This window comes from Fragaria vesca, linkage group LG5, assembly GCF_000184155.1.
Source record: "Fragaria vesca subsp. vesca linkage group LG5, FraVesHawaii_1.0, whole genome shotgun sequence".
In the NCBI taxonomy this organism is placed as follows: domain Eukaryota; kingdom Viridiplantae; phylum Streptophyta; class Magnoliopsida; order Rosales; family Rosaceae; genus Fragaria; species Fragaria vesca.
In genome coordinates this window covers 16,263,108-16,276,820 of record NC_020495.1, presented here as the reverse complement: position 1 = coordinate 16,276,820, position 13,713 = coordinate 16,263,108, and the positions used below count along the sequence as shown (strand labels likewise).

Here is a 13,713-nt window from a genome sequence, read left to right as displayed (position 1 = left end):
ATTAATCCCTAGTCCTAACATCATCTAACGTTCCAAGTATTTGCCACAAAAGAACTAAGATATAAAAAATGTTATCAATAATAAGGGTGTTCCATTAATCTTTTTTTTTTTTGTTCTGTCAAATGATAGAGGTGCTCCAAGCTTAATAGTATTAAGTACTCAGATAATAAAGGTTGGAGCAGAAAAGCAAACTCGGAACGCATTACATTTCTTCTTAGCATGACCTTTTAAGTACTTCAAATGCAAACACTTATGAAATTAACATATTATAAAAATAATACACCCACAAGTGTACAAGTTGTAAATCTTCTGGTTAAGATGACATCTTTCAAGGTATCATGCACAAATGCCAACACTCGAGGTCCTGTCCCTTAATGAAAGAATAATATCATTTCTGCAGATATAGAACACTCTAAAGTATAAATTTTTTTTTTTTGACATACTGAAGAATGTATCCATGCGTGAACCATTGAAGAATATTAGATACTCATTGCTGGATTTTACTATGCATGAAATACTTCAACAAAGTCGAAAAAGCTAACCTACATGCAGTGGAAACAAAAAACTGTGCCTTAACCATTTTATAATTGCTACTTTCCTAGCATGTGCAGATATAAAAAAAAGATTGCTACTCACGTTTCAAGGCAGTGATTGCCTGAAGCCGAACATCTTCATGAAAATATCCCGAGTGTCTTATTAGAATCTTTAATGACTCCTCCAAATAGCTTAAAAGAAGTCAAAGAACCCGACATAGTATTTGATGTGTAATTAAAATTTTAAAATAAAATACACTAAGAAATAATAAAATGAAATAATGTTTTACAGGATACGGTCCATATGAAGCCTTTGTATGAAGCGCAAATAAGCCAAGAGCTTGAGTTGCAGCCGCCTTTTCATCCAAAACTCCTGTTCTTACACTGATATTTCGTACTCTTGGTTCATCATGAGCTTCATCGTCGGATGAAACTCCACCAAATCCATTAATATTTTCGTCATCAGACTCATCAATGTCCACTGCAGAGCCATCATCCAGATTACAGGAGGAAAATGCCAGGGGGACAACATGAGGAAGATACTGTGTACAAAAAATGGAATAACATGAATATGGATAACAACTGAATAACTGCACTGAGCTTAAGTCAACCAAAGCATTCCAAACCTGTATAAAACCATCATCCAGAATTTCTGCAATATTACTGAAGAACCCATGAGTATACTCTCGAAGCTCACTAAACTCCAATCCAAATCCCTGTAAAATACTAAACATTAGGGGTAATCACATAGGAGAGACAGAGATCATAGTCAAAGGGAGAAACTGTAGTTACAGAAATTGCAGCTTCAATATAAGGGGGTAAAATTGGTTCCATCCCAGTTCTCCCCACAGACATTGCAACTATTCCAACTAACTCAGTAGCTCTTGCTCGAGCGCAGAGATCCTCATCATTAGTAAGCACCAAGAAACTCTTCATTAACTCTAAAACCCTTTCAGCATATGGAACAAAGGCTTGTTCTGCCGCAGAAGCAACTGAACCAATCGCAGACTGCAAATGTGGTACCCAAAGAAAATTAAAGAATTAACTAATTATCTATCCAGAGTAAAAGAGGTTCACGGAAATCATTTGAAATCTTAGGGGTAAAAAGAACTCATACCATGCATGTCTCCTGCAAATTTCGGGGGCTACTGTGGAGAGCCCCTAGTAGTTTCCTCATCAAGGGATCAAGGAATGGAAGTATTTCCTCACCCATGTTCTCACAAAATGCAGCCAAAGCATAATATGACTTTTCCTGCACATATGGATAGTGTTTCAATCATTCGGCACATTAATATGAATCTTGCATTTTAGTCCTTTTAATAGGATACATAAATATTTTCATATAAAAGAAAATAAGACAGCGGTTGAGAAAAGTAAGAGAAACCACAAAAAGCCTACATCCAACAGACTACCAGGAAAAAAAAACAAAAAGCAAAAGCTACCCTACAAAGATAATAAAATCCCCATACTCATAACCAAACGGTAACCCAGTATCGATAGATACCTGAGAACCTCCCAGTTAGTCAAATCTACCTAGGACAGTTAACTCCTTCATTCCACCAAACATACCTTCACTTCCTCAGATGCATCCTCAAGGGCATTCAAAATGCAGGGTAGTACACTTCCATGGTGAGATACAATTTCAGGCTGCAAATGCTCAGCAAACTGACCCAAGGCAAAGGAAGCAGCTCCCCTGACCATTTCCTCAGGATCTCTTAAAGCACCTAAAACAACATGAAGAACTGGCTCCAACTTATTTTTCATCAACTCCAAACAACCCTCTGAAATGACACCTAAAGCTGTAACAGAAGCTTCCCTATACTTGGGATTTGCATTCTGACTGCTTAAAGATGCGAATTCAAGAACAGGACTGAAGACTTGCTTAGGAAGATTCAAAGCCATAGTGTCAATTACTTCTGCAGCAGCTCGATCTGGAGCAAGATCATCATCTTCATCTCCATTAGTTGATTCGGCAAGCAATTGGCACATAATTTGCAGGATAGGAATGATGAGCTTATACTTTTTAAGGGATTTGGATTTATACTTTGCCAGCCATGAGATTATTTGGACTGCCTGCAACATAACAAAGAAACCAGAATGAGAGAGAGAGAGAGAGAGAGAGAGAGGAAGGAACACGTAGTAATTAATTATTTAGTATTACGTAACGTAAAGTTAAGTTTACGTTTAGGACGTACGTACGTTACGTTACGTACGTACGTACGTAACCGTAACGAACGTAAACGAAACGAAACGAAAGAAGAAGAGAGAGAGAGAGAGAGANNGAGAGAGAGAGAGGGGAAACACTGATTAATATTTTTGATTCTACGAAAATAAGTTACTTTGGACAGCTAGTTGACTACTCGGCATTATAATCTCGGACTCAAAGCATTCTAGAAATTTCAAGAAAGCATTTACCCTTTAAACTAACCTGATGACGTGTGTTAGACTCCAAAGTTTGACTTGAGCAAACTTCGAGAGAGAACTGCACAATGGATTTAATAGACTCCCCAAGAAGAGGTGCAGGAGATTCAATCAGCTCGTCAAAAATCTCAAAAGCAATTACAGCAACATCCTCTTCGCCAGCAGCAAGGCACTGTCTTGATACATTTAAAATGCTGGGAATGAATTCTCGAAATTTGACCTGCAGTATTTTTAGAAAGATTTATGCCAGAGAAAAAAGAAAAAGAAAAAAATAGAAACATATAACAATAAGTTGCACTAGCAACACTTAGCTGACATGGAACCCAAGGAATGTGTTTTTGGCACATTTGACATGACATGTAGAAATGAGAAGACTCTTGAAGTTCAATGCTAAAGGAATGAGAAGACTCTTGAAATCATATTCAGTAAATCCCGACCTTATGTATACATATGCAAAGAATCTGATTATATTGTGGATAATTAGTTGGTGTAAACCTCAACTAGACGATGGAAAATTCAATTTTACTTCAATCTTACAAACACCACCGAATACCAAACAACTATTGGAGAGCGTTGTTTCCCAAAGATTTTTAATCATCTCAAGAGGAATCTTGATCTCTTTTCATATGACATCAACGCTGTCCTAAGAATCTCATTTTTTTTTATACTTTCTGTATTTTTCATAAAAGGCATAACAAATGAGCAGTCTGAGCAAATGGTCGTTGTTACTTTCCCGGCATACCAATTTATGTGCTAAAAGAGCATTGAGGTTACAAAAGAGGAGGAGCATTATTGTATATGGACGATACAAGAATTTAGATATGATGCTTGCTTCTTTAATATGAAGTGACAAACATGAATTCAGGCTTACCACTTCGGTCCCATCATGAGTGAATTCTAGAAAAGACCCCACTGCCCTGGAAATAAATGTAAAATCCTCTAATAAGTTATACATAATAATCACTTCTGAGCAGAAGTAGCAGCAACATATCAAAATTATAAATAAATGGATGCAAGGATGAACATTACTTGAGTGCAGCAACTCTGACACGGTTGCTAGTCTCATCCTGCAAGCATTTCAGAAGTAAAGCTTGCAAATCTGCGAAATGTGGTCGAAACGTATTCCCAATTGTTTCAGTCAAAGAGCTGAAAAGGATCAATGCCACCTTAATAAAGAAAAAAGAAAAAAAATCAGTGTACTCAATCTGGTAACTGGGAGACGAGTAATAACAGTTTACATGAACTATTGCATGATGGGAGGAGATCAGATTTTTATATCTTCAGTCCAAGGTATTTTATTAGATTAAATTTCAACTACAATAGAGTCTGGTCAGTGTATGACAATAATTTTTCCTTAGAAATCCTTTCCACACTGTAATAGAAGCTCCATTTAACGTGGTTTATTTTTTATTTTTTCTAACACTGGTAGACCTACAAAAGTGTAGGATTTTGTTTGGTTGTTGGCTTGGCCCATTGAAAAATTTGTGCATGTTTTAGACAGTCAAGTCCAATTACAGAAAGACCAGATTCTTTGAAGGAAGGTACAATAATTTATATCACATTCATGTTCTAGACACATCTTCCCGGTTATAAATTGGATTGCGTCAATAATCCATATCACATTCCTGCATAATATATGTATACACCAATAGTACATTGGTCACATTGTATGGGGAGGCAGGGCATTACGCTCCTGTCTCATCTAATGAAAAAGAAATGACACATAACAGTCAAATGCAACATACCTCTCTATGTTCTTCCTGCGCACTCTGACTACATTGGAACAGAAATGGCAACAAGTCGGGCCATTCTCCGGCTGGGACAGCATATTTTGCAACCACACTAACTACATTGGCACTGGCTCGCCGCACCGGAGGACTGCATTAACAAAACAAACTCTCATCCACAGAAACAACCAATTCAATTCAATCAAATGCCTTGAAAACTCAAACCTATCGAAAAGCGAAAGAGTGGAAAAGCACCTGTGCTCCATGGTGATGCTCTCAATGAGGGACTGCTTGACGAGGTTCTTGAGCTGAGGAGAGAGCTTGGCCCAGTGGCCGGTGATCTTCTTGCGGAGAAGAACGGCGGCGAGTTGGCGGACGTTGGGAGTCTTGGCGGTGCGGAGGTGCTGAACGAGAGCGGGGACCACCTGAGGGTCCTTAGCCAGCCGCTTAATCTGGTCCTCCGCTTGCCGCCGGGCGTCGTTGTCCGGCATCAGGAACTGTATCAGCAAAAGCTCCAGCGACTGCGACATGTCGTCTCGCTCTCTCTCTCGCTCTGGAGGAGTGAGTTGAGGGTTTTGGGGTGGTGGCAGCGGGGCTTTGCTTCGGCCTTAAGGGTTTTTATACGCTGTGGGGACACACAGACAAGTTATTGGTATACGGTGCCGCCGGTGGGCCCCAGCCCGGAATTTTTCCCTCTTAGGCTGTAAAACTCCTGCCACGTCATTAAATTTTTAAAGAATGACATCATATTTGATTCAAAGGGGTTCCTAGCTAGAGTCAGAAAATCCATTAACTTGTGCTAAATTTTGGTGGATGGTACAGAACGGAAAGAAAATGCGTTGGAGAGGTTGGGACACATTATGTGAACCAAAATCTGCAGGTAATTGTATTAGGCTTTCGCCATTAGCACGTTTCAATGTTTGTTACAATTAAAATTAACGTTTAATTTATAATTTAAATTATTTACCGGGTAGGCCGTTGAAATTCATATATTTTCGACGTGATAATTTTTGAAAGGCATATCGTATTTATATGGAAGAAATATACTACAAATTTTTTATTTAAATAACTCACGCATCCTACAAACAAACGTCTGTGATGTTATTGGTTAGACTCCCTAACCAACCAGGTCACGGACTCACAGCTCACCGACAATATACTACAAAGCTTGTATTCAGAGGCAAATTGGTGATGGTGTGTCAACTCATATATGGCGTGATCTATCTTTTGTGGGGATTGATTTAGCTACTTTCTATTCATCTAGTTCGTTTCAGATCTTTTCTCCAATATGTGGATTTGGAATGGGGATAAGGGTCTATTAAAAATGAAGTCAGCCTACCATATTTACAGACTCAGAATGTAAGAAGAAGATCTTGCTGCACCTAACCCAAGTGCACAACTTGGAACAAGATTTGGGAGGCACCACTACTGAGTATGGTGAAGCTGTGTGTCTAGAAGGCGGCGTCCAACATTTTTCTACACGAAGTAGGCTCAATTAGTGTGGTATTGATATTGATACTCAATGCCCTTTCTGTTATGCAAAAGTTGAATTCCCTCTATATGCACTACTTGATGTTCTCATGTGGCTCCCTTTTCCAACTAGCTCAAATTCATCCCCAACCAACAGCTACAAATATGCTTGAGTGGTTGGTTCTTTCATTTACTAATTTATATACCACCTTTGCTACTCTCTTGACTTGCAGAGTATCCTGTCATTATCCCTGTGTTTGGCCTGAACATCTATATCTGATTTCTCAATATAAAGGAATTATATAGAAGTTTGCATATAAAGATCAATATATATCTATGGATTGAACTATGAATATTAACCTTATTCTTGAAGTAAGTGACACTTTCTCGTCAAATTTTGCAATGTGAAGCCTTCAAATACTGTCTATTCTTGAAGCTCCCTTCAATATCACTCATGAATACAACTCTGCACAGTGCACTCAAATGAAGCATATGTTCAAGAAATTGAAGCACTTGAAGTTACAGCCTCCCCTGAACCTTTGTATGGAAGGTCTACCAAAATGCACAAGTCTGCACTGTTTAATCCGTGGTAACCACACCCAGCAGCTACCGTCTTCATCATTATTGAACCAAAGAATTATGGTAATGGCACATCCAGTGTCATTGAATACCAACTGATTCAGCAGAAAAAGTCATCGTTTCCATAATTGAATCAGATTCACCTTCTAAAGATGTTTCCATCCTAAAAGATCTGCAACTGAAGTAGAAAACAGCATTCATCATAGAGTCAATAAGCACTACAAATGAATACATAACCACCAAAAGAGGCCCTTCCCATATGCGGGAAGACCCATCACCATAGCTCAGCGTCTTCACTCTATGCTCAAATAAGCCCTCAACAAAAGCCATTCCAACTGTGGATCCAAGAAATATGAGTAGACCAACCTGAGTCTGCCCCCTGATTAAAGCTCCAGACTGAACCAATGCCTCTGGTCCTGAGACATCCTCCAAAACACATATCACCATTGCAATGTTGCAAATAATAATAGCATTAGCAAAAACAACCGAGAAGATAAGCCCAACCATTATTGCGGCATATATGATAAGCTGAGGCGACAACCCAAATACAGAACATGTATTGCACACTGCAAGAAGAACCATCAAAAACAAGGCGATGCAACCAACAACCACCATACACATCCACACAAAAGTAGAAACAAGCCGCCTCCATATTTTGCACATGACCAAGTAAAACTTGGACGCGTCAAACTTCTTATGGGAATAGCTCCAATACACAGAGTACACAAGCGCGGCTTTGGACAACAAGGACAATGTGATGTACAAAGGAAAGCACATAGCGGACGAGATAGCCGTCTCGGCAAGCTTCTGGCACGAGTGACTGACGAAAGGCCTCAATGGGAGTCCACTGGACTTGGCAATTAGTAACATCCTTACAGTTAGTCTCTTTACAAGTGAGTGATCAACTAGCATATTGGACAAAAGCATGGCGGCAGACACAGGGCTAATCAGCAAGATGGCAATTGCCAAAAACCCCCAAGAATTAAAGCGGAGAATGCGAACCGTTTCCCTCAAGATTTCTAGGGCGTTCATTGAGTGAAACCTATGATGATTGTGACCAGATGGCTCAGGTTCTAACTCAAATCCTGAGGAAAGGGAATGGGTATTGGATCCTTGATCTAATCTCTTTTTTGGGGAACTTCCACTATACGTCTCCATTTTCTTTGTTTCTTTGCTTAATCTTTCAACAAAGAATAAACCTAAATATACATAACAAATGAACAAGATCTGATCCGATACATGAACAATGGAGATAGCCAAGAGAATGAGAATCAGATCCGAGGTGGAGTAGCCATGCGGTAAAGTACCTGGAAAGCTGGCACCCACATATGATTCAGGAGGCGGAGGAGGAGCGGAGACGACGCCGTTTTGTGGAGGAGGAGGGAGGGAGGTGTGAGACGCGTGTGTTGGCGTCGGTGTGTTCAACTTGGTCTGGGCTGCTCTGGAGCTCACAGCTTTACTACCTGACGTCCTCAGACGGTGACGTTTTGGACTTGATCGAGCCAAAACACTTGACACTTGCCCATGATGGACAAAATTGGACAGTCACTGGACATACAGATTGAGACCGACGCACGAAATATCTGTAGCACCATTTGAGTTGTTTTAATCTAGTCGAGTCGAGTCGGTAAAAACCTACCCAGGTTTGAATTTTAACTAACGCTGATTGGAATTAAATCTCAATTTATTCTTGATGATTAGAGGAAATGAAACGTTCTGAACAAGATCCTTATACCGTCGTTGATACTCTAAAAAAAAACACAAAACATTTGAGTTATTTACTCAATTAAAAATGTTATCAATTTTCGTTTATTTCAAGTTAATGTGGTCGTCATGCAATTTTTTTAAAATTTGGTGGTTTTGACACCAAACGTAACGTCTCCCTGACTAGCTTCTAAGATGCTCCAATGATGAGATTAGTAATTTTTTTTAATGCTTATTGAGATTATAAGATCCCCAATCTACGGTAGATTGGATCCTGTTTACAACCTAAACAACCGATGGTTATGAATCCAGCAAAGAGGTAGGCTTTACCTCAAGTGGATCACCATGGATGATTACAGAAAGATTGTTTCCTTCTGTCGCCAATTGGGTGCATTTGCGAATCTAGCAACCTACTATACTAGTATCTATCGAAAAAATAAACCTACTATACTAGTTAATCTGAATCAAGTTTGATCATGTCTTACTTTAGCCCTAATGACATGAGTGAGGGGCCAGACTCAGGTTGGCCGGTCGGGGCATTCCACAGTTGGCAAACAAGTGCGCGTGATACGTTTTTCAGTCTTGGTATTGTACAACGAAAACGTCAAAACAACCCAATAAAACTAGTGTTGGCTTTGTTTTTCCATTTGTTGTGATGCCAATGTGCCTTTCCCCAGATGACCTTCTAGAAACGGTTGAAACCCTGCCTATATTCGTCCCAAACACCAGCTGTTGATTAGAAATATGAACAAGGCAGTTGTATTCACAATTATGAAATACCAGTGTATTCGTTTTACATCAACATTGTAACAGAAGATTCAATGCAGAAACATTTCGCTAAAGATGGCACTGGTGCGTACCAGGCAGGGGAAGGGGGAGGGGCAAGCCTTTACAACATGCCTTGCCCCTGTGGGATGTTACAAATCAAAACTTACTAAATGTCCATCCACTTGTATTCCTTTCTCCATTCAGTAATAGCAACAACCACTGGAAAGATTACAGATCAGTATTCATCCGACAAAATCCTAAAGAATCCATCAATAATCTAACATAGCGTCATACTTTTGTATTGTCTTTCTTTTACATCCAGTAAACCACTCAAAAACAAACTGGAAAGCTCATAACTTGTATCATCTGAGAATAGACTAACAATGCAACTTGAACAAATTGAGGACCAACAACAAAGATCAATCAAAGAATTTCAGAAACATTAGTTTTTGTTCTTTTATTTTTAAAAAGAAATAAAAGGTTTGCTAAACTTCATTGATTGCCCCAAACAAATTCCTAGATTTGATCAATGTTAAGAGGCTCAAATGACTACAACAGCTGACCATATCAACACACCATATACAACACATTCCAAGAAAGAAAGATCTGAAAAGACAGTAACCCACAGAAACTTAAAGAAAAAAATAGTATCAGCTATAAAGTTCCATTACTCTTTGGCAGATGGAGCTATCTAACAACAACAGCAAAAGACAGAAAGGTCTGAATAAACAGTAACCCACAGTTATTAATTTAAAAAAAAAAAAAAAAAAAAATTAGTTTGATATCAGCTATAAAGTTCCATTACTCTTGGCAGATGAGCTATCTAACAAGTAACAACAACAGCAAACAGATCCATAAACTGGAATAAAATTGATAGTTATTCCACACAAAAATATAACAACGGATAGACAAAACGAGGGATCACATGAGAGGAGAGAGAACTAACCTGAAAGAAGAGTTGAAGCAAGTAAAATGGGCAGTAGAATAGTGGCTTGCAAGTACTAAAGTAGGAGGATGTTATCTTGCCCCTCTAGGCCTTGACTTAGCACGATATGGAAGAGTGTTCCTGAGAAGGAAACTAGTCTTCTTAATCTTTATTCTGCCCCGAAACATGTGTAATGAACAGCACAATAGATGGTTTGAGGCTTTGAGCTCTCGCCAGTATGTACAAAAAATTAAAAAAATAAAATCCAGTGTGTGTGCAATCACTGGCACTCCAATACGTCCTCTCATTTCAACCCACAACTATTGATTTGCTTTTCAAGTCCATCTCTGTCAGACTGTCAGGTGCCAATAGATTTTTGTTTCCCATAAGATTCAATTGTTCAATTGTTCAACGATCAAACCAGCTGCAAGCAGGATTCTTTTGTATGCTCCTATCTCTCATCATTTGTCTAATCTGGGCAGATCCTTCCCACTCATTGACGCCTGCAAGTGCATTAGAAAGCTGTACATAAGCACCTGAATTCTCAGGATCAAGCTCAATGATTCGCTCTGCCATTTTCTTCGCAAGATCTTTGTGTCCATGAGACACACAGCCCCTCAAGACTGATGACAATATGCTGGCGTCTAATTCAAAGGGCATTGCTTCAACTAGACTAATTGCTTCCTCAAGGCAACCAGCTCGGGAAAAAAGATCGATCATACAAGCATAGTGTTCAATATACGGGTCAATATGATAGTCCTGTTTCATCTTATAAAACCATTTCCTTCCCTCTTCGACCAACCCACAATGATCACAGGCAGACAAAACCCCTGTAAATGTAATTTCATTGGGTTTCACACCAGCAAGCCTCATTTCATTGAAAAGAGCCAGTGCTTCACTTCCATGCCCATTTGTTGCATATCCAATTAGCATAGAATTCCAAGGGACTTCATTAGACTTCATCATCCTATCAAACAACTTTCGTGCATTTTCAACAAGGCCGCACTTACAATAGAAATCAACAAGTGAGTTGGAAACAATTTCATCGTCATCAAGCCCAATGATGGTAGCTCTGGCAAAAACCTGTTCTCCATATTCAAGTGAGGAAATACTTGCACATGAACTTAGCACACTAGCTAGGCTGAACTTGTCCATTCTCAAGTCCAGCACATTGATTTGTCTGAAAAGATCTACTGCTTCAATTGGACAACCATTTTGACTAAAGCCAACCATCATTGAATTCCATGATATTATGCTTTTACTCGGCATTGCCATAAAAATCTGTTTTGCATCTTCAATTCTACCACAATTGGAGTACACAGTGATCATCAAATTAAGCAATATTGTGTCAAAGACTTTGAGCTCACTAAACAATCTGCAAGCATCATCAGGGCTTCCACACTTGGAGTATGCATCAAGCATAGCAGTAGCAGCAATAACATTACCAAGCAACCCAAGTTTGCAAGCAAGTGTGTGCAATTGTTGAGCATGTTTTAGGATGCCTGAGATACTAATGGCACCCAAAACACTTGCAAGCGTAACAGAATTTCCATGAACACCATTAATCAGCATTTCCTTGAAAAGAAGTAATGCTCCTCCAATGGTTTCATTACTGATGACATATCCAGAAATCAATGAATTCCATAACACAACATCTGGATTGCTTTTAGTATCAAACACTCTTCTTGCATCGTTCATTCTACCACCGTTAGCAAAACCAGAAACCATTGCTGAGAGAGAGTAGTCATCCGGCTCGTTCATCAAATTCAAAACTTGACTTGCACTATCCAAGTCACCACACTTGCCATAAAAATTAACCAAGGAACTCGCCAAAACGTTGTCGAATTCCACTCCATCAGTCACAATGCGCGCATGGATTTGCTTCCCGCAACCAAGCGCAACCAACTCAGCACAAGCTCCAACAACCGTGGCGAATATAAACTTCTTTTCATGTGATACCTCCAATGGTTTCAGACTCAAATCCTTAAAAAGCCTTAAAGCATCTCTAGACCGCCCGTGTTTCGCGTAGCCATTGATCATAGAATTCCAAACAACCCAGTTTCTCCTCGGCATGTCATCAAACAAAGCGCGAGCAACCTCAAGCTTACCAGCTTTTACAAACCCCGAAACAACCAAGCTCCAGGTGAAATCATCCTTACAAGCCATGGAATCAAACAAGTTCAAAGCCCTCTCTTGGTCCCCGGACTTGATATAACCTTCGAGTAACGTGTTCCAAGAGAAGCCATTTCTGTGGGCCATTTCATCGAACAAGTTGAGGGCATCATCCATGGTACCACATTTCACATACATCTGCAGAAGGCGGTTTCCGATTGTAACGGTGGAGTTTATGAGACCCTTCTTGAGAAAAGTAAGGTGGAGCTGTTTGCCTAAGTAGAGTGAAAGGTGGGTGTTGCAGGAATGGAGTATGTTAACCAAAGAATGCAGTTCCAGATTCATTCCTACTAAACAAGAACTTATTTTGTATCTTTTCCTGAAACAGAACAACAACAGCTTTGAAGTGATTGTCTGACTATAAGTTGTTTTTTTTTTTTTTTTTTTTACTTCTCATAAGAAAGAAAAAATAAAAATAAAGAGTAAATTTTATTCACACACTCTTAAATACTAAATACACATACTATTTTTATATATATCTAACATCAAAAAGTTTAAGTATATTAAATTACCAAAAGAGGTCTATATTAATCAGATAATATTATTGAAAACTTGAAATACTCTACATCTCACTTTAACGTTTTATTCTCTCTACATGAACAAACTTAACACTTGACAATAGACATATTTTTAACCGAATACTTTGAGGATTAATCATGGTCTTATGGGTAAGAGCTTAATGATTCATAATAATGGATTTCCCCAAACAGATGAAGGTTTTTGGTTGGCTTCGACCATGCAAAGACTTAGAATGGTATTGTCTATCCTGCAAACAAGTGGAGTATCCATGCTCGAGGTTTTTAAGCAAAAGAAACTGGTGATCTAGTTTGGCATCTGTTTTGCAATGATCTAAAACATGCTTGGGTGCAAAACGTCCAAAATAATGAATATGTCAAAGGATTCTATATACATTGATCAATCATGGTGGATTAGTTTGAATGCTCTTGAGTTTATAAAGAAAAAATAGTTTTCTCGTTCTTTAGCAAAGAGAGAGAAAATTTTTATTTTCTTTCCAAGTCGAGATGATAAAAAAAAGAAAGGAATGTGTATTTATAAAATATATATGGTAGTATCGGTATATTTTGAATGAGGGTAGTCTGGGAAATTTAAAGATGTGTATCTAATTAAATGTTAATATTATAAAATTATTTGATGATATATTAAGTGTGAGATGTGTATTTAGTATTTAGTCACGTGGGAATAAAATTTCTCAAAAGAAAAGAAAAGGGAAAATGTCCAAATGCACAAAAACATGGATTTTAATGCCTACTTCAATGTAAATATTTTCTATTAGCCCATTTCAATAATTCTTGTGCAAAAGACATTATTACCCTTTATAGAATTAAACCCACACAAATCTCATCTCTTTCTCTTCTTCTCCTCCCGATCTGCTCTCTGCTCTCTCTCTCTCTCT

The 13,713-nt window shown here is 38.6% G+C and overlaps 3 protein-coding genes across 3 annotated transcripts in view; all 3 read right to left on the bottom strand.

The window, feature by feature from the left end:
* Positions 1-5,211, bottom strand: part of LOC101311583 (probable importin subunit beta-4-like) — a 9,644-nt gene extending 4,433 nt beyond the window's left edge. Inside the window, exons 1-12 of the mRNA XM_004301455.1 lie at positions 4,937-5,211; positions 4,700-4,832; positions 3,984-4,120; positions 3,826-3,871; positions 2,962-3,174; positions 2,103-2,606; positions 1,651-1,785; positions 1,326-1,541; positions 1,160-1,249; positions 831-1,075; positions 633-725; positions 30-54 (exon numbers count right to left, since the gene is read on the bottom strand). Coding sequence (XP_004301503.1) covers positions 30-54; positions 633-725; positions 831-1,075; positions 1,160-1,249; positions 1,326-1,541; positions 1,651-1,785; positions 2,103-2,606; positions 2,962-3,174; positions 3,826-3,871; positions 3,984-4,120; positions 4,700-4,832; positions 4,937-5,211 — 2,112 coding nt within the window. The remainder of the gene's footprint in view (positions 1-29; positions 55-632; positions 726-830; positions 1,076-1,159; positions 1,250-1,325; positions 1,542-1,650; positions 1,786-2,102; positions 2,607-2,961; positions 3,175-3,825; positions 3,872-3,983; positions 4,121-4,699; positions 4,833-4,936) is intronic.
* Positions 5,212-6,536: 1,325 nt separating this feature from the next.
* Positions 6,537-8,273, bottom strand: LOC101307497. The gene has a single exon (XM_004299879.1). The coding sequence runs from the start codon at positions 7,886-7,888 to the stop codon at positions 6,812-6,814; it is 1,077 nt and encodes a 358-aa protein (XP_004299927.1). The 5' UTR covers positions 7,889-8,273; the 3' UTR covers positions 6,537-6,811.
* A 2,143-nt stretch (positions 8,274-10,416) lies between these two features.
* Positions 10,417-12,584, bottom strand: LOC101307209 (putative pentatricopeptide repeat-containing protein At1g77010, mitochondrial-like). Its single transcript, XM_004299878.1, has one exon. The coding sequence runs from the start codon at positions 12,582-12,584 to the stop codon at positions 10,536-10,538; it is 2,049 nt and encodes a 682-aa protein (XP_004299926.1). The 3' UTR covers positions 10,417-10,535.
* Between the last annotated feature and the right edge of the window lie 1,129 nt (positions 12,585-13,713).